General features: G+C 49.3%; 9 protein-coding genes across 9 annotated transcripts; 3 read left to right on the top strand and 6 right to left on the bottom strand.

Annotated features, from left to right (window-relative positions):
- Positions 1-73: 73 nt before the first annotated feature.
- Positions 74-3,909, bottom strand: BDW70DRAFT_116131 (peroxidase/cytochrome P450 family protein). Its single transcript, XM_073734643.1, has 8 exons — positions 3,811-3,909; positions 3,398-3,728; positions 3,243-3,340; positions 3,143-3,191; positions 2,895-3,087; positions 661-2,839; positions 481-607; positions 74-417 (listed from the first exon to the last, which is right to left on the bottom strand). Exons 2-8 carry the CDS (start codon positions 3,662-3,664, stop codon positions 85-87), a joined length of 3,246 nt encoding a protein of 1,081 aa, XP_073598881.1. The 5' UTR covers positions 3,665-3,728; positions 3,811-3,909; the 3' UTR covers positions 74-84.
- Positions 3,910-5,168: 1,259 nt separating this feature from the next.
- Positions 5,169-6,228, top strand: BDW70DRAFT_157195 (trans-2-enoyl-CoA reductase (NADPH) TSC13; the record flags this gene model as incomplete). Its single annotated transcript, XM_073740311.1, has 3 exons — positions 5,169-5,208; positions 5,266-5,481; positions 5,549-6,228. The coding sequence occupies 3 exons, from the start codon at positions 5,169-5,171 to the stop codon at positions 6,226-6,228; spliced, it is 936 nt and encodes a 311-aa protein (XP_073598880.1).
- Positions 6,229-6,589: 361 nt separating this feature from the next.
- Positions 6,590-7,678, bottom strand: BDW70DRAFT_157194 (putative alpha-1,6-mannosyltransferase subunit; the record flags this gene model as incomplete). Its single annotated transcript, XM_073740310.1, has 3 exons — positions 6,590-6,820; positions 6,898-7,331; positions 7,387-7,678. 3 exons carry the CDS (start codon positions 7,676-7,678, stop codon positions 6,590-6,592), a joined length of 957 nt encoding a protein of 318 aa, XP_073598879.1.
- A 96-nt stretch (positions 7,679-7,774) lies between these two features.
- On the bottom strand, positions 7,775-8,800 carry BDW70DRAFT_130293 (mitochondrial 54S ribosomal protein bL28m). Its single transcript, XM_073735786.1, has one exon. The coding sequence runs from the start codon at positions 8,699-8,701 to the stop codon at positions 8,090-8,092; it is 612 nt and encodes a 203-aa protein (XP_073598878.1). The 5' UTR covers positions 8,702-8,800; the 3' UTR covers positions 7,775-8,089.
- A 126-nt stretch (positions 8,801-8,926) lies between these two features.
- On the top strand, positions 8,927-10,750 carry rvb1 (RuvB family ATP-dependent DNA helicase pontin). The gene is made up of 4 exons (XM_073734642.1): positions 8,927-9,156; positions 9,250-9,469; positions 9,524-10,071; positions 10,132-10,750. Exons 1-4 carry the CDS (start codon positions 9,013-9,015, stop codon positions 10,594-10,596), a joined length of 1,377 nt encoding a protein of 458 aa, XP_073598877.1. The 5' UTR covers positions 8,927-9,012; the 3' UTR covers positions 10,597-10,750.
- A 153-nt stretch (positions 10,751-10,903) lies between these two features.
- Positions 10,904-12,537, bottom strand: BDW70DRAFT_157191 (uncharacterized protein; the record flags this gene model as incomplete). Its single annotated transcript, XM_073740309.1, has 4 exons — positions 10,904-11,491; positions 11,548-12,059; positions 12,171-12,272; positions 12,324-12,537. The coding sequence occupies 4 exons, from the start codon at positions 12,535-12,537 to the stop codon at positions 10,904-10,906; spliced, it is 1,416 nt and encodes a 471-aa protein (XP_073598876.1).
- A 764-nt stretch (positions 12,538-13,301) lies between these two features.
- Positions 13,302-14,515, top strand: BDW70DRAFT_116084 (v-SNARE protein VTI1). Its single transcript, XM_073734641.1, has 3 exons — positions 13,302-13,724; positions 13,789-14,195; positions 14,284-14,515. Exons 1-3 carry the CDS (start codon positions 13,545-13,547, stop codon positions 14,369-14,371), a joined length of 675 nt encoding a protein of 224 aa, XP_073598875.1. The 5' UTR covers positions 13,302-13,544; the 3' UTR covers positions 14,372-14,515.
- Positions 14,490-15,708, bottom strand: BDW70DRAFT_130291 (DSC3 family protein). Its single transcript, XM_073735785.1, has one exon. It carries the CDS (start codon positions 15,656-15,658, stop codon positions 14,660-14,662), a length of 999 nt encoding a protein of 332 aa, XP_073598874.1. The 5' UTR covers positions 15,659-15,708; the 3' UTR covers positions 14,490-14,659.
- On the bottom strand, positions 15,709-17,372 carry isa1 (Fe-binding Fe/S cluster assembly protein ISA1). Its single transcript, XM_073735784.1, has 3 exons — positions 16,441-17,372; positions 16,051-16,377; positions 15,709-15,977 (listed from the first exon to the last, which is right to left on the bottom strand). Exons 1-2 carry the CDS (start codon positions 17,129-17,131, stop codon positions 16,340-16,342), a joined length of 729 nt encoding a protein of 242 aa, XP_073598873.1. The 5' UTR covers positions 17,132-17,372; the 3' UTR covers positions 15,709-15,977; positions 16,051-16,339.
- Positions 17,373-17,382: the final 10 nt, after the last annotated feature.

Raw genomic sequence — 17,382 nt, 5'->3', positions numbered from 1 at the left:
CACCAACAGAAATACTATCTTATCATAATGTACAAAGCGATCCATGTGTTACTAGCTATATAGATAGCATCAGTACCACGAGTCTTAAAAATCTTCCTCCAGTTGGGGCAATTCGCCGTCCCACTGGATCTTCATAGTTGACGGGAAGGGAGTGAAGCCGCTTTGATCCTCATTCATATACTTAGCAATCCCGCCAGGTCCAGAAAGCTTCTTCAACTGTCCCTGCGCTCCAGGAGCACGACGGAGATTGTCCAAGCGTCCAATTACTTTTAGCATCGTGCTCAACCCTGTCTTGCATAGGTCTAAGCCCAGACACTTGTGGGGCCCAAAGCCAAAGTGGGCGTATAAGTTCATGTCACGGTCGAGTTTGACCTTCTCTGGATCTGGAAAGGCATTAGGATCCGTGCACGCAGAGACCTGGAATCGTTAGCGAAGGACTAAGCAGTCTTGACATCCAGCCATGACTAGTGCTTCACTTACCAGGTTACACATAACAACCTGGCCAGCTTTGATGGTGAGTTTTTCACCATTGTCTTCTACGACCGTTGGCTGCGCAGCTACTCGAGGCAGAGCAACGGATGACCGTAGCCGAGCGCCTTCCATGAAACTGCTCTGGTAAGTATCTGCGCGTTCGGAAAAGACAACAAAGAGGTTACGTACTAGCGTGTAAGTAGCTCATCAGCTTCCGGGGTATTTTCCTTGGCCAGTCGGTTGATCTCAGGAAGATGCGCAGAGCCCTCTTCCGAGAGATAATAATCCAGACACTGCGAAAACAGTTGTGCTTGGTTTGCCACCATTCCACCGGCCGTAGGAAGGATATGGGTCCATACAATCTCTGTCGCTGGGAGACCACTATCCAGTAGACGCTGGATCATATGGATGCCATATTCGCTGAGCACGTCGCGCCGGTGAAGGCGGTTCACAAGGTTAGCGATCAAGCCAGTTTTGGCTATAATCTCGACATTGGCCATAGTTAGCTGGCCCAGCTGCTGCGTTAGAGCACGGGCAGCCTGGTTTAGCTCGAACGATTTCCCAATATCTGCGTCGTAGAAGATGGCAGTGAAAACTGCAGCCATTATCTTGTACAGTTCCGACTCAGCGAAGATACCCCTAGGATTAGATTTTGTTTTCAGTGGCAATGAGAAGACGCTAGAGCAGAAGTGGACTTGAGCGAGATTGGCCACATCACGAACGATATCCACTTGGTTGACGCCCGCAAGTTTGTAGGAGTTCCTATGCAAGAGTTTTAGAGTTGTTTGCTCGTAGAACTTTTTGACCTCAGCCTCCCATTTATCGCGATACAAGGCGGAGCCCATCAACTTGCGCGATGCAGCGTTGGGTGGCCGGTCTCCAGACAGCATGAAGTCCTTCCCGTATTGGTGCTTATCGCGTTGCATAAGGAACTCAATCTTCCTACCCCAAGTCACCTTGAATGTTTCTTGATTTTCGAGGATGGACATGCACGCGGCATGAGAGCTGATGAAAGTCGGATGAGAGATACAAGTGGGCTTGTCCCAGCTATATTTCTCGGCAGCCCCAAGGCTCTTCAAAATTTTCTCATTTTCCGAGGGAACGACAAGGGGGAAATGAGCATAAATTGAATTTCCAGCAAAATGGTTTGGGAATGCGCGAAGAACCAGTTTGTAGAATACCTGACCTTGATCGACGGCATTGTTGGGCTGGATCTCGTTGTAAGCCCAATTCGTAAGGTGCTTCGGAGTGTAGTCGACAGTGTAAAATCTATCACCGCGAACCAATGCCACCGCATCCGAAAGGATTGCCCTGGATATAGTGAAGTTCGTGCAAAGGCCGCTTCCAGGGACCATGGAGTCTTTGGCATCTTCCACAATAACACCAGGGTAAATCTCCACAAGATCTGGATGATCATACAGCCGCTTGAGCTGATCGGCAATGTACGGATCGGAGTTGATATCCTCGAAGGTCTTATGAGGAGCCAGATTAAAATATTGGCGGAACTCATTGAGCGTACCCAAGTTCCATCTCCGAGCCTGCATTATACCGAGAGCCTCAACGCTCTTGAAGATGGCCGGAACGTGAGACGCACCAAATGCACCTGCGCAGTCTTCAACACTCTTCTCAAACAAATTAACCAGGTCATCGTCGTTGAATGTACCGTCCGGCTTACGCTGTAAGCCAGAGAATGGGCGCTCAAGCGGCTCTTGTGGGAGTCCTGCCTGCCACCGTCCAAGACCGGCGACAAATTCTTGCATCGATAGTGTGCTTGGATCCACTCCCGGCATGATTTCACGGTGAAAATCCTCTGTCCATTTTTCATCGCGCTTGGAAATGCAAGCGTGCCACCGGTACACGACATTAAATTCGGCTGACACCTGGTTCCCGGTTGCCATTGCTGCTGCTTCGCCTAATAAACCATCCTTCATTTCCATCCTGGGGTCCAAACTCCAGGTGCTATCTGTCCGGTTTATATTCAAAATCGTTCGGACATAATCTTTTAGGATAATATTTGCGTACAACCCACAAGTCACCAGTCGCCCGGTCTGGAAGAGATTGTTATCGTATTTAGCATACTCTTCAACGTTGGACTCGTCAGGCTTGGTGAATCGGCCGCTTTCGTTGATCGCCGCCAATTGATCAACCACGTAGTTGTGGAAGCGGTTGAACATGATCAGTAGAACGCCGACGCCAGGAGGAAAGCCCAACACTCGTTTGGTAGCGAAACAATCTGGCTTCAGCTTTCCATCCTTGAACGTACGAACAAGGTTCTGCTCGTCTTGATTATTGCCATACAAAGGTGAAAGGTCCAAATATGACGATGTCTTGGAGACTGAATCATCTTTAGGGTCTGTTTGGAATAGGTCTCCGAAGATAGTTAGCAAACCCATCATTACCTCCAATTCACTGGACTGGCTAACCATGAATAATGATTGAAGCGAGGTAGAATAGAACGCTGGATATCTTATTAGGATGCTCTCTGTACTCTTTCCGGCGGAGCAGACAATCGAAGATAGTTTCAGGATCGGGCAGGGATGGAGACTGCATCGTCTTAGGCCGAACAGATCTTGCGTAAGCGCTACCAGCAGCGCCAAGTTGAGGCCAGAAACGATTCTATCATCGTAAAGTTAGCACAGTAGGTGGAAAGATTGGAACTGGGATAATTCACATTACCCGAGCCGTCGGCTTTGCGGTATATAGAATCGGCTCCTAGATAACTATGTACTTGTCAGACAGCCGAGGTAGCCTACAGATTCCTGGTTCCTTACGAAACTGGTGGATGTTCCAAGTCATTCCACAGCATGTTCAAAAATGACTTGGTTAGCTCTGCAGCGTTGCGAGATGTCGACGGTAAGCCAGCAGCTAACTAGATGTTGATTAGCCTCAGAGCCTGCGCATACTTGTTGTTGGAATGTGAACTGACCTGAATCACTCTTTCCATGATATACTGCTTGTCATCAACCGGCTCTCCCGTAGCCGCATTCTTGACGACTTCGGCGAGTGTGCGGACATCCTTGAGGTCGACATGGCCAAGATCTTTGACCAAGCCCGTCTGAGTGGATTCGGCAACGTAGGTTCCGTCACCTGTTGCCGTTGGCAAAGGTCGTAACGATGCCGCAACGACGTTTTCTACTTGGGAGATGGTGTTTCCGAGGCCGGCGAGAATATTTGTTTCTTTGCCTTCACTCATCGTGAATCAGGTGCTTATAGAAAGTATAAATGATGGAGAAGCTACACCGAAGGCTAAAGCCTGCCTAGGCAATGTCAGCCATGCTTTTAGTAATTATGTAGGCCTCATTGCTGGCTAAGCTCACAGGTTGAAGGGAAGAGGCATACCTTAATTAATCACTGCAAAGAGATGCTCTTACAACGTGGATATTGAATGAAGAGACAACTATCCCAACAAGGCACTGGTACGCGTACGCCAAGCCCAAGCACTAACAGGAACGAGAGCAAAAGTTGGTTTAGGCTTATAAGGAGGTTGAGTAGCCCAGTGAAGACGATGGGAGAGGCTTCATTTTATATGGAAGGTTAGAGCAAGAGCTCGAATGATAAACAGGCATTCTTCGGTTGACGGGGCCCGCCGGTGCGGCTGAGACCTAGGTGAACGAGCCACCATACCAATTGACAGGACACCAGCATGGATTAATATCAGGATAGATTATGAGTGGAACAAGAAAAGCAGATCCGTGGTGCATTGCAGCAGTCCAGCCAGCCAGCCAGTTCAAGCGACAAATGCCCCACTGGACTGCTGCGCAAGCTGACATTTTAAGGCATTCAATTCGTCGTCGTCTGTGAATCCAATCGAGGTCCAGTCGCGACCTACGCCTGCGGTTGTAGGCTAACGCAAGCCAGGCTGGATACGAACATGCCCGGTCTTAGTCTCTGACGGAGTGGGTTCACTGATCGATGACACTGTCGTGGAACATCATAGGAGGGTGAGATTAGACTAAGAGGCTAGTCAGATGTCTAGTACGAAATAGATTGAGCTGTCCGCTGTTGGCCCCTCATTCATTGTCGGCGTAATTGACTTGAGGCAAGCTCAAGCGGTAAGCAGCTGAAGCTTTAGATGTCGTTAATTTCTCGGACAATCAGATTGTTGTTGCAGGACGATGCACAGAATTGATAGAAATTTTCAGCTGCTGAAAGTGGAATCAGTTTGCTCAGCTTAACTAAACGCCTGCTCTAGTTTAGCTTTACCGATTCTTGATGCAATGTTATTCTCCTTCATACTGGCATCCTGTTGGAAGTGCACAGGGGAGTGACAGCTGAGGCTGAGTGACGCCCCTCATGGTTCACTCTAGAACACCCAGAGCTGAGCATCGCCCCTGAGGCACCATGTGCCAGGGATGGGACATGGTACTAAGCTGAATAGCGATAATGGCCCCGAGTATAGTTGAATCAATATGTAAGTTAAGGATCTCAAGCTGGTGTACGAGAACGAAGCGTAAGCCCAATGGTCACCCCTTGTGTCAGACCACCAATTTGTGCATATGGATGGATCCCGGATGATCGCCAACCACGTGACCATGACCGAGGCTAACTAGCTCGGAGACAATTCTCTGGGCCTTGGCTTTCTTCAGAATCCTGTCTTCCAATTTTGACTTCTCTTATTCAATCTCGAGGTCAATTGAACCGTACTCGAGCATTTCTCAGTGAGCAGACTTCCTGGTTTCAATTGCACGTAAAGTCCAATGGCTCCCTCCACAGTCACACTGACTGTTCAGTCACGGGGTAAGTTTTGGCGCATGCACCTGGACTTCATAGGACAGAACTGACTTGGTGGTGAAGGGAAACCGATCAGGAAGCTCCCCAAGGAGGTCCAGATCCTTTCCGATACCTCGACTCAGGAGCTTTACAACCAACTAGCCATAGCCTCCGGCTATTCCATTCATCGTCTGCGAATTACCAAAGCAGCCGACCGGGCCGTGGTTCCCAATTCTAAGGACAGCACTATCGAGCAGAATGGACTTACTGACAAGACCGTTCTCCATGTGAAGGACCTAGGTATATCCCATATATCTAGCTGTTGCATCGACTCATGATCACTCTTGCTCACTGTGTTCGTCCCTAGGTCCCCAGATTAGTTGGCGCACTGTGTTTATCGTCGAATACTTCGGCCCTCTGTTGATTCCAATTCTTTTCCTTCACCCACTCCGCCCGTACCTCTATTATAACTTTGATAATATTCCCCAGCCAACTGACATTCAACGTCTTGTCTGTGCGCTTCTGGTCGTCCACTTCCTGAAGCGCGAATACGAAACCGTCTTCGTCCACCGCTTCAGCAATGCTACGATGCCGGCGCGCAATATAGTCAAGAACAGCGGTCACTATTGGCTTCTAGCCGGCTGCAACATCGCCTACTGGGTTTTCCGACCTGATTCAAGTGCGGCAACTGGGCGCGTCAGCCCTGCCATCGTCTACACTGGCCTCGCCCTCTACGTATTTGGAGAACTGGCAAACTTCAACACTCACTTGGTGCTGCGTAACCTTCGCCGCCCAGGTACTACCGAACGGGGTATCCCCTCTGGATTCGGATTCAGCGCTGTGACTTGCCCGAACTACTTTTTCGAGGTTGTCTCTTGGGTTGGCATTTACCTAGTCAGTGGGCTGAGCTGGAGCGTGTTGTTCTTCATCGCCGTCGCAGCTGGGCAGATGGCTCTTTGGGCAAAGAAGAAAGAGCGTAACTACCGCAAAGAGTTTGGCGATAAGTACAAGCGAAAGAGATATGCCATGATCCCCGGTTTGATTTAGGGGTGAGACTATTGGAACCGGGTTTCTAGGGTCATATATTGGACACCTAATGCCGTCAGATAAAGAACACGGGTGGCACGCAGCACGCATGTTACGGTGATTTTCATCGGGTTGATTATGGTGAGGTGCAGCCCGGAGCCGCCAATGAGTTTCGAATAATGGTCTCCTAGGACGTTCTACTTCTACCACAAGACAATTCACTGATGAATATAATGACGACTATATTACTGGGCCAGTGGGGCCTTCCATGAAGATGGAAAATGCTCATCGCTAGACACCTATAAGAGTAGAAAAGACGCCAACATGCTGCCTTGTCGAGCCCTATGCAAATAAGCCTGCCATCGCGTTCCAACAGAAATGCTTATTTGATCTCCACCTTATTTGCCCACAGCTTGTAGTAAGGGTTCATCTCTCTTTCGCATTCTCGTTTGGGATCAGTGTCACAACCAAAGAACCGGATTATCGAGTCGCCATCTTTGTATGTGCCATCCACTGCAGCGCGAGTGGATTCCTTGCTATAGGAGTTTATAACTCGCTGAGGAACCAGCGCCATTCGAGCCAAAACAGTTGGATGCCATTGGACAATATGTTCCTGTTGAATTGGCCTAACCGTCAACCAAACTGTAATCGAACAGAGTTGATGAAAATGAGTAAATAAGGATATCATACCAAGCTGTGAGTCTCTGTCTTCGCAAAATTATAACTCCGATACAGAGGGTCGAACCACGTATCGAGGAAGAAGCGAGAAAAGTCGCCCTGTTTAAGCACAAAGCTGCCTGTGCTCAAGTCCTCTGCGTCGGAAGTGACGATCAGGTCTATATCTTCAGGGTGGAGGTGAGAGAATGTCCTGATGATGCTGTCCGGAGGTGCAACTGGGACATCCCGGCGCATGAGCGATTCTAGTCGATGCCTGTTTAGAAGTCGGACCTCAAGGGACTCGTTTGGGTTCATAAATAGCGCATGCACGTCTAGGTGGAAGAAGTACGTTGCGGAAGGGTGCGATGCCATTGCATGTCGGACTGCGGGGACTATAGCCCAGCTTCGCGGGTAATTGCCTATATATGAATTGTAGTCGGATAAATTGGCGAAGAAGTTTGTGTATCCTGCATGACAAGTCTTTAGGGGATTGAAAGATATATCCTTGTAACTGCCACGTACCATGCCGCTGGGCGTAATCTTCCCTATTCTTGATGATCTTTTGTAGATAAGTGTCGCTGTACATTGCTCGGTCAAGAAGGGTCACGATAACGACACCCGGAGCTCCAACCGGACCTGCCGCAGTCCTGATGCTCGTATAGAAAGGATGCGACAAGAGGAAGAAGACGGCCAAAAAGGCAACACTCAGAATGGTGATCGCTTTAAGCTGTTTGCGACGCTGGAAGGTGAGGAATGAGGTGCGAGCGTAGGGTGCAGGGCTAAAACCCTTTCTAGGTGGGACGGCATATTGCATAGTGGTTAACTTGTCAACTAATGATCGCATCCTGTTTTATCCTTTGTTGAAAGAGTCTAGAGGAAGTGGGAGTCAGAAGTGAAGCAAAGCTTCAGCCGACATGATACTATTACCGGATGCGGATAACAAGGCCCAGTCCCGCCGGGATCATCCTTGGACCGAAGGCTGGATGACTATCAATGCTGGGGAAAAGCCCTTGAACGTGCAAATTGCGAAGATTCAGAAGTATTGGTGAAGATAATATGGCCCTGTAGAGTATAAATACAGCAGAAAAGCAAAGTGAAGAGGAGTCCCGCCAAGGTCCCTTGAGAGATTCTAAATTCCCACAAATTCGGGATTAATGTCCGGCAATCATCATATAATACAAACACCAAACGGTAATTCGCGCTAGAATTGTCATGCGAATTGACGTTAATGGTTCTTTTCGTTGTAGGTTGGCTTCGTGAGTTCGGCAATGTTGGTATGTTCCTCCACTTGCGTCTTGATTTCACCTTCCTTCTGTTTCAACCACTCCTCAAATGACGGCGGCTCTGGCAGTCCCAAGCGCTTTCGCTCTTGCTTGAATTGCTCTTGTATCTTATCCGTCTGCATCACCTGCCATCGAAGCTTCCATCCAAAAACACCCAACTCCTTGATTCGCGCGGGCCGATCGTCCAACAAGTATTGATCAAGGCCCCCGGCCTTTCGAATCGTTCGCAAAGCCTTTCTTGTAACCTTGATGAAAAGGAATTGTTGAAGTGCTTCACTCCATAGCTTCTTTCGTCGCACGTTGGGCTTCCAAAACCGACGCGTTTTCCCTTCGTTCCGGCCCTGGGAGATCTTATTTCCGAATTGAATCGTTGCGCCACCGTAGAGACCGGTATTGGATTGACGAAACATGTAATTTGGGCCATAAGGATATGGCGGAATGTAGTCCGGTAATTTCGGGAGCTTCTGGGCAGGTCGTGTTGTTGAGAACGATCGTTTCGAGGCTGTCAAGGACAGGCTCCGGAAAGCCGTCGAGAGAGAGAATGGGAAAGACATGATGGATGATCAGCAGGCCTGCCAATGGCTTCTGAATTGAATCTCAGATAGGCTGGAACATGGCAGGGTCAGGAGGCAGGACAAGAAGTGCTGTTGATGAGGCTAGAGACAATTTGGTTGGAAGAAATTGGAGTTGCTGACCGCCTTGGCATAATAGCGAACGGATTTCCGCAACAGCTGCATTCTAGACTTCTCATTGTCAACAATTCGTTTCTTCTTTTTCATATTGGGTTCGGTTTCTTTGAATTGGCTACCTAGTATATTCTAATCTTCCGCGTGTCTTTTGATCGAACTCTCTTCCCGCAATCGTCATGGTCCAAATCAGTGAGGTCAAGGGCAATTCGCGCGACAACAGAACAGCTGCCCACACGCATATCAAGGGCCTCGGCTTACGTCCAGATGGTACGGCGGAAATCTCCAGCGATGGCTGGGTAGGACAGGCCGCCGCTCGAGAGGTGCGCGACGCAATGGCTCTCTGCCTGATGCCCTTTTGAGCTCTGGACGAGAGCTGCAAAAGAGTAAACAGGTTGGCTAACGTAAATTCACAGGCATGCGGGGTCGTGGTAGACTTAATCAAGGCTAAAAAGATGGCCGGCCGGGCGGTTCTTCTTGCTGGTGGCCCAGGGACTGGAAAGACCGCACTTGCCCTTGCTGTGTCTCAGGAACTTGGGACGAAGGTCCCTTTCTGCCCGATCGTTGGTAGTGAGATTTACTCCGCTGAGGTCAAGAAAACCGAAGCCCTTATGGAAAATTTTCGGAGAGCAATTGGTATGGAGTGGTTGTATGGACATTTGGGAGCTCATACGCTAACATATAGTCTAGGACTCCGTGTCCGAGAAACGAAAGAGGTATATGAAGGCGAAGTCACAGAGCTCACACCCCAGGAGGCCGAAAATCCACTTGGGGGCTATGGTCGCACAATCAGCCATCTTATCATCGGATTGAAGTCCGCTAAGGGCACAAAAAAGCTGCGCCTTGACCCCAGCATTTATGAAGCGATCCAAAAAGAGCGCGTCACTGTCGGAGATGTCATTTACATTGAAGCGAATACGGGAGCTTGCAAGCGAGTAGGGCGATCTGACGCCTACGCAACCGAGTTCGACCTGGAGGCCGAGGAGTACGTTCCAGTTCCGAAGGGTGAAGTCCACAAGAAGAAGGAAATTGTGCAAGACGTCACATTACATGACCTAGATATTGCCAATGCTCGGCCGCAAGGTGGTCAAGATGTTATGAGCATGATGGGACAACTTATGAAGCCCAAGAAAACCGAAATCACAGACAAACTTCGACAGGAGATCAACAAGGTAGTAAACCGCTACATCGATCAAGGTGTTGCCGAGCTTGTTCCTGGCGTTCTCTTCATTGATGAGGTCAGTATTGCTTACCTACTTCAACCATCCCGCTGCTTTGCTAATGTAAATGCTTTAAAGGTGCACATGCTGGATATCGAATGCTTCACATACCTCAACCGCGCCCTCGAGTCCTCGATATCGCCCATCGTTATCCTCGCCTCAAATCGCGGTCACACCGTCATCCGTGGCACTGACGATATCTCCGCCGCCCACGGTATCCCTCCCGATCTCCTCGCTCGTCTCCTCATCATCCCTACGCACCCGTACTCACCCGACGAAATTAAGACCATCATTCGTCTCCGCGCCAAGACGGAAGGCCTCAACATCACCGATCCTGCTCTAGACAGGGTTGCCGAGCACGGTAGCAAGGTCAGTCTGCGGTATGCCCTACAGCTGCTGACGCCGGCAAGCATTCTTGCGCGGGTCAACGGGCGGCCTGGAGGGATTGAGGAGGCAGACGTTACGGAGTGCGAGGACCTCTTCCTCGATTCTAAGCGAAGTGCGGCGATTGTCAATCAGGATAGTGAGAAGTTCCTTTATTAATTATCTTTGGTTTTCGGATAAGACGGTCTATCCTGGAGTGGCTTGGGGTTGCCCTGCACATCAAAGTAAGAGGGTAGGAGGGCGCAAAAGAAAGCTAAACAGACGAGTTCCTGGGTAATAGTATGTATACCATGTTTTATGTGTTAAAGATTTAATGTACTGGAAAGGCGGAATTTCGGGTTTTTCCCCTTGAAAATCAACATCTTGATGTCAAGATTTTATGAAATATCCTCGAGGTCTTTCCAACACATAGTGGTGTAGCCAAATGCCTTCTGAGGCGCCGTAAATAGCCATTAAAACGTGCCACTCAGATCCTGCTTGCCCGATCAAGGGGAGCCCTAGTCTTGAGTACAGGGGCCTCTATACGACCCAATAATAGCAAAACGATCTCTAGTACAAGGACAACGGTGCGGACCGCCTCCAGAGCTGTCCTAACCAGGTTGTATCGAAGTCCTGAGTGTTTGTATGAGAACTCAGGTGAGTCCAAGGGATGAGGATGAAAAGTCACATCGAAAGGAACCGTGGCACCAAGATCTTCGACCGCTATTCTCAGACCGGAGGTAATCGAGTCCTCTAGTAGTCCACGGCCTGTCCAGCAGAAACCGTAGCTTAGACCTCGTGTGTTCTGAATCAAAGCAAGGCGAGACTGCGCGTCAAGTGAATCTGCGGAGGGTTCGGGTTCAGTAAACTCCCATATACCCTGAACGAGGCTGGGGTGGGGTGGTGAGAGTAAATTGAAGGTTATAAAGACCTCGCCGAAACGCGAGGCAGGAATGTCTTGGAGTGCATTAACATCGTATCTCGAGCAGAACTTTGGGGGTACGAGATCCCGTCGTCGATAGTTGCTAGACGACTTAATAAATTCATAATCCGGCGCAACACGGTCGGTCGTTGCCTATAATTTCTGACTTAGCGGAAGCTAGAATATAGCCAATGCCTGATTCTGCTTACGGGAAAATCTGAGTGCAGCACTGCAATATTCCTCGTCACTGCCAAAGACTGAAGAACATGACTCTCCTCTTCAGTTACAGTCGAGCATAACAGTCGAAGGATTTCAGGGCCATCTACCGTGAGTATGACATGATCGAAACGCGAATATTTACCGTCAGACGTCAAGAGATCATATTGTGATTTGGACCGCCGGACAATCTCGTTGACTTTCGTCTGAAGATGCAATCTTTCAAGGGGAAAATCTTTAGCTATTGCATCGACGAGGTACCTAACCCCAGGGTCGATACGCCTCCATTTTGGCATATTCTCACACATGGAGAGGAGCTGATGTTCGTGCAAGGAGTGAGCGAGCACCTTAACGGGCAAATTTGGGAGAAATTTCCCCGCATTCGTCCTCCACAGAGCCGAAAGCAATGGGGTGAGATATCGATCCCTAAAGCGGTTGGGGTATCCCTTCTCCTGAAGATAGCGCTCAGTCGAGTCCTGAAGGCCCGCATTCTCAGAAATCGGTTCTGTTAGTATATCAGCTGCGAGACACCTCAGACTGATGACGTCCAATAACAGCCGGTAAGTTTCTAGCTTGCAGAGTAATCGAGGGCATAGAAAAATGCTTTCCAAAATACTGATATGCCACTTGAAGACAGATGTATTGTCTAAGACGCCGAACGAAAATGGGACTTCTGTTGTAGGAATCTTCAAATACCGAAGCAGTGAGGTCAAGTTTGCTAATCATGAGAGTCAGCCGGGAAAAGTAAACCTGAAGGACCAATACTGACGGCAAGCAATAGGGTTGAATGTTGGCAGCTCGGTGTCAACCTGTATTTGATTGCCATTATTCTCCAACGCCAGGGTTTTTATATGCCCACCTAGTGTTGGAGAGGCTTCGAACAAGTGAACATCAAAATTTGATCCTCGTAGAGCCCAAAAGGAAGCGATTCCAGTGAGGCCGCCACCTACAACAGCAACCTTTCGAGGCTTTGAGATCCCCATGAGCAACAAGAGCTTAATGCAAACCCAAATATCCGACCAAATTGATCTGTTGAACGAATCGAGGTCGGGTTGGGCACTATATGAAGCTATATGTGCTGGTCTCAGAATCAGTGCTCATCAGTCGAAGCCCCAGCTTCTCCCCACGCGGATGATGGATGACATGGGCGAAAAGGGGCTCAAATCAGGATAAAATAATAGCTGGATATCAAGAAAAATACACCGGGGAGATAGTCAATCAAATTCCGCAAATCATCCAACGTTCCAGCTGCGTCACGGGCACCGGATTGCCGAAGTATGTAGCCTTGGAACGAAGGCTGACCGTATCAGATGACGAGCAGGTCTGAAGAAGATAGGTCTAGTCCATTGCGGTGTATAAGCTAGGCGTAAAGCCTGACCAGGTGAGCGTAGTAATTTAAGTGTCTGTAGCTTTGAGAAACGTGCCACAACTGCCAGACCCTGCAGTTTAGATAAGTGCCCGTGGAGACAATCGAATTGAAATTGAGGGGGCGGTCGATATCTATGAGAAGTCGGACTCAGGCCTATGACAACCTCCAGAATCCCATCATCGGTCTCGATTATATAAGGAATGTTACCGCACCAAGTGCGCTGGAATACTTCGAAGAATTTAAACCAACGTAGCGTTGGGAAACAAAAGCAGCCAAGATGAAGCTTCCCAAACCGATACGGAAACGCCTGGGCGAGCAATCACGTGGCGGTCGCCTTGAATGCGATCCGTAGGCCGCTGCATTCAACCGTCATCATCACCTCCTCAATTCATGTTCATTTCTCTTCCTGTCTGATTCTCTCCTCACATTTCAAGCGTCAATTTACGTCATTGTCTGTCTTCGAGTCGTTAGACTGGCGTTTGTCCCATAGGCCGCCATTTTCGGACCGGCTACGGTCTACCAGCGCTCGCCTCATCAACAAACCCGAGGTCTATCAATCTAGTTCCGCAGCAGAAAGCCTGAAATTACTGCCCTTATACCAATCTTGGTCACTGAGTCAACATGTCGAACCCTCTGGATACCGACGCTGGCTCTGAGATGTTCAGTAGCTATGAGACTGAGCTCAACCTCGTCCAAGCCGATCTAAACCAGAAACTCGACCAGATAGCAGAGCTGAGCGGCGAGCAACGCAACTCAACCATCCGACAGGCAGAATGCGCCCTAGAGGAAGCAACAGAGTTGGTGAGTCGGACACAATTTCAGCGTCATATGAAGCAAGGTTGCAAATGAGCTAACTTCCCCGCAGTTGGATCAGATGCGCCTGGAGAAGCAGAATATTCCTAGCGCAGCACGATCGAAAGTTAACACTCGGTTCCGTAACTATGCCACCGATATTGACGAGGCAAAACGCAAACTCAAATCTCTCTCCGATGACCGAAAGGCGCTCTTTGGTGATCGCTATACCGACGACCCACAGGATGCACATTTGGAGCAGAGACAGCAACTCCTTTCCGGAACGGAACGCTTAGAACGGAGTTCCGCTCGGCTGCGGGAGAGCCAGCGAGTTGCTTTGGAGACGGAAGGCATTGGCGCCAATGTTTTGGCTGATTTGCATCAGCAGAGAGAGACTATTACGCATACCCATGGGATGTTGGGACAGAGCGAGAGTAATGTAGACAAGAGCATCAAAACTCTGAAGGGAATGGCCCGTAGGTACTGTCACCCTTATGCTGTCCGTTTATCGATTCGACTTATTCAAAAACGACTCATGAAACCAAGCTAATATCTCTTTTTCGCGCAGGATGGCTACGAATCGGTTAATTACCATTGCGATTATTACTGTTTTGATTCTATTGATTTTTGCCGTTATCTACAGCAAATTCAGCTAGACATCGGGTTCGAGCGGGCTTCGGATCTGATTCATTGGAACATATTAACTTTCTTTTCACGACAGTAGTGGAACGTGTATGATAGCACCATCCGCTCAGCTTTCATGATAATAATCCAGTACTAATTCTCTGACATACCCACGTTGACTGCATCTCTTCCCGCTAACGAAGCGACAAAGTAACAAAAGAAACGGGTATCATAGGCATTAGTAGTCATCTAATCATAGAAAACGTGAAAACCTCTAAAAATCACCATAACCACAGCCTGGATCCCAGCAGGCCGCCTTATCAACCCATAATGCGCATCGCTCCGAAGGCGATATTAACCACCACGCCCACAAACACCGCCAACCCCTTCCGCCAGCTCCAGACGCCTTCCTCCCTACGTAACCACATCGCACAACCAACAGGCCAGAAGAATCCCATGACAGCACCCCAGAGCATATCATCGATCGCTCCCCTTGAGTTCGACCCAAAGCCGCCATCATCGTCCGTGAATGAAACTCCCTCTGCTCCCGCAACAGTTCCGCCCGTCGCCATTGTAGACGACCCCTCATCTAACCACCTATCCTCAAGCTCACGTAGTTCTGCGCCAGTAGGCATCGTATCCCGAGTGCGAGAAACAGATAGAGTAGCCATGAACTGAGACCGGAGGGCTGTGACTTCTGCCGCAGTAAACCCAGCTGATAGTAATCGGTCGAATCCTCGCGGCGCGGGTATCGTGGAAGAAGAGGCTTGGCCGTCATGGCTTTGCTGGCGAGAGGGAGATTCTTTGGTTCTGTCATCGCTAGACAGGTGTGAGTTTTGACCCTCCATATGAAGCGTCGAAACAGCCGCAGCTTCGGCTTCGAGGTCTGCGGCGCTCAAGACAATATCACCAATTGAGCAGTGAACATAGAGCCGTGGTGGTTCACGGACGGGCGCCTTGCCCTTGTCTCGTTTTGTAGATATGCCCTGATTACTGGTGTCCTCGCTGGCTGCATCATTGTCTGGTGCTGACAACGACTTGGAGAATCGATTTGGGGGTGGTAACTTTAGGGAGACGGCTAGCGGGGTGGCATCTTCGAGACCACGACCAGCGTAGATCAGACGGAGACGATGCGAGGATAAGCTTTGCGGGAGCCGAGCTCGGATGGCTTGCTTGAGACCTGCGGCTGTGGTGGTTTCGGGGTGGTCGATGTCAAGACGGAGGTCTGGTATGGACGCGGAGAAGCGTACTGTGATAAAGAGAGGGTTGTTCTCCGGCCCCGGAGGGTTAGGAGCAAATACATCTGGAGGGGGCAACATTGCCTATGATTGCCGTTTTCTGATGTATTAGATGATGTGTGTCATGGCAAGCTTTCTTATAAGATGTTGAAAAGACAATAATGGGCTGCGGTTGCCTCGACAATGATATCACGCCACGTGATGTTGGGCAATGAAGCACAGTAAAAGTTCTATGGAAACCCTTACTTAGGATACATACTCCTCACCCTAACGCCATTTGATTCCGTAGGTGCGATTATAATGCAGTATTCTCCATTCTCAAATGTCGAGTTCGACCGCAGAAGTACTTCTCGGCTAGTATTCCTTCCATTTGTACTTCCGTAAGCGATAGATTCACCGTCTGTTCATGCAGAAGTGCCTGGTTAATAGCCATAGGCTAGTGAGGGATTATAGAAGAAAGCCGATGCTCTTACTGTGGGAGGCTACAAATATTGCACTTCATGTAGTTCAAAATAGGTCGTGTTATTCGTTCTAATAGCGCTTAGGTAGAGGGTGAAAATGTGATAAGATCAGGGTGCTCGAAAATAGGCCCAGGAAAACCGAGCCTTGTGTGTTGTACAGGTGTTGGGATAAATACCCCGGGAATCATTAATAAGGTATTTCTAAGCAATCATCCGAAGGAACGCCGCCCGATGCACTGAGGACACAGCTCAAGAGAGCAGTGTCATAATGTATAACCAAGGTAAAGTTTCATATGAAACGCTAGACCATGAATGATTCGCCACAGCCGCATTCCTCCTCTAAATCGTGCGTTAGCAAAGGGATCAGGCAAGCTTCGACTAAGGACAACTGAGGACACTCACTGATATTAGGATTGCGAAACACGAATCTCGCGCTCAACTTATCTTCTTGCCAATCCATCTCACTGCCAATAATACTGAAAAGGGCCTTGCTGTCAATTAGAACCTTTACGCCGTCCTGCTCGACAACCTCGTCGAAGGTGCCTGGCTTATCGACATATTCTAGGTGATAAGCGAGACCGGAGCAGCCACGATTCTTGACACCAACTCGGATGAGTCTCGGCTCAGGCTGCGACAGCAACTTCCGAAGCTGTTCAACGGCAATAGGCGTCAGTTTCATAGCCGCCTTGCGAGGGCGGAGCTTCCTGCGAGGCTTCTCGACGGGCTTCGAAGTGGTGGGCGTGGATTCAACAGGCTTCGACTCCTGGGGCTCTTCCTTATTGACGTCCGCCTTAAGCTCAGTGTTCTGTGTCTGTGAGTTACGTTGAGCGGGTTCGCGATAATGGACAAAGTCGGCGGCAACAGAGGAATCCTTTGCTCCGGGACCGCGCGAAATTGGGAAAGAAGAAGGCAAAGTATGAGGTCGGTAGGCCGTGGCTGTCTGCATATCGCGCTTCGACGACCGATGAGCGTTCCCATATGAAGAGAAGAGACGGTACTTCGGCGCCATGCGTATACTGGAAGGCTGCTTCACGCAGCGCAAGAAGGCGGATGATGTCACCGAATATTGCATCGTTGGTTTGTAGAGCGACATGGTGTGGAAAGAGAATTGATGGTGGCAGGCAAATCTATGATGTGAGAGATGGAGTATCTATCGGATTTTCGTGTTCGTTCTATATGACAAGTTGATGTTTAAGGCGAAGTAGGCTGAGTGACTCGGTAGCAGTTCGTGATCTTTAGTGTTTTGGAGGCGGAAAAGTTCCCAGCAGCAGTTGGCGGCGGAATCGGTTAAAACGGGGCAGTCGCCAGTCAGAGTAACCGGGTGCGCCAATCACCATTAAGGTG

Source organism: Aspergillus foveolatus (assembly GCF_047715535.1).
Source record: "Aspergillus foveolatus strain CBS 279.81 unplaced genomic scaffold BDW70scaffold_8, whole genome shotgun sequence".
Classification (NCBI taxonomy): Eukaryota; Fungi; Ascomycota; class Eurotiomycetes; order Eurotiales; family Aspergillaceae; genus Aspergillus; species Aspergillus foveolatus.
This window is presented reverse-complemented; position numbering and strand designations above follow the sequence as displayed.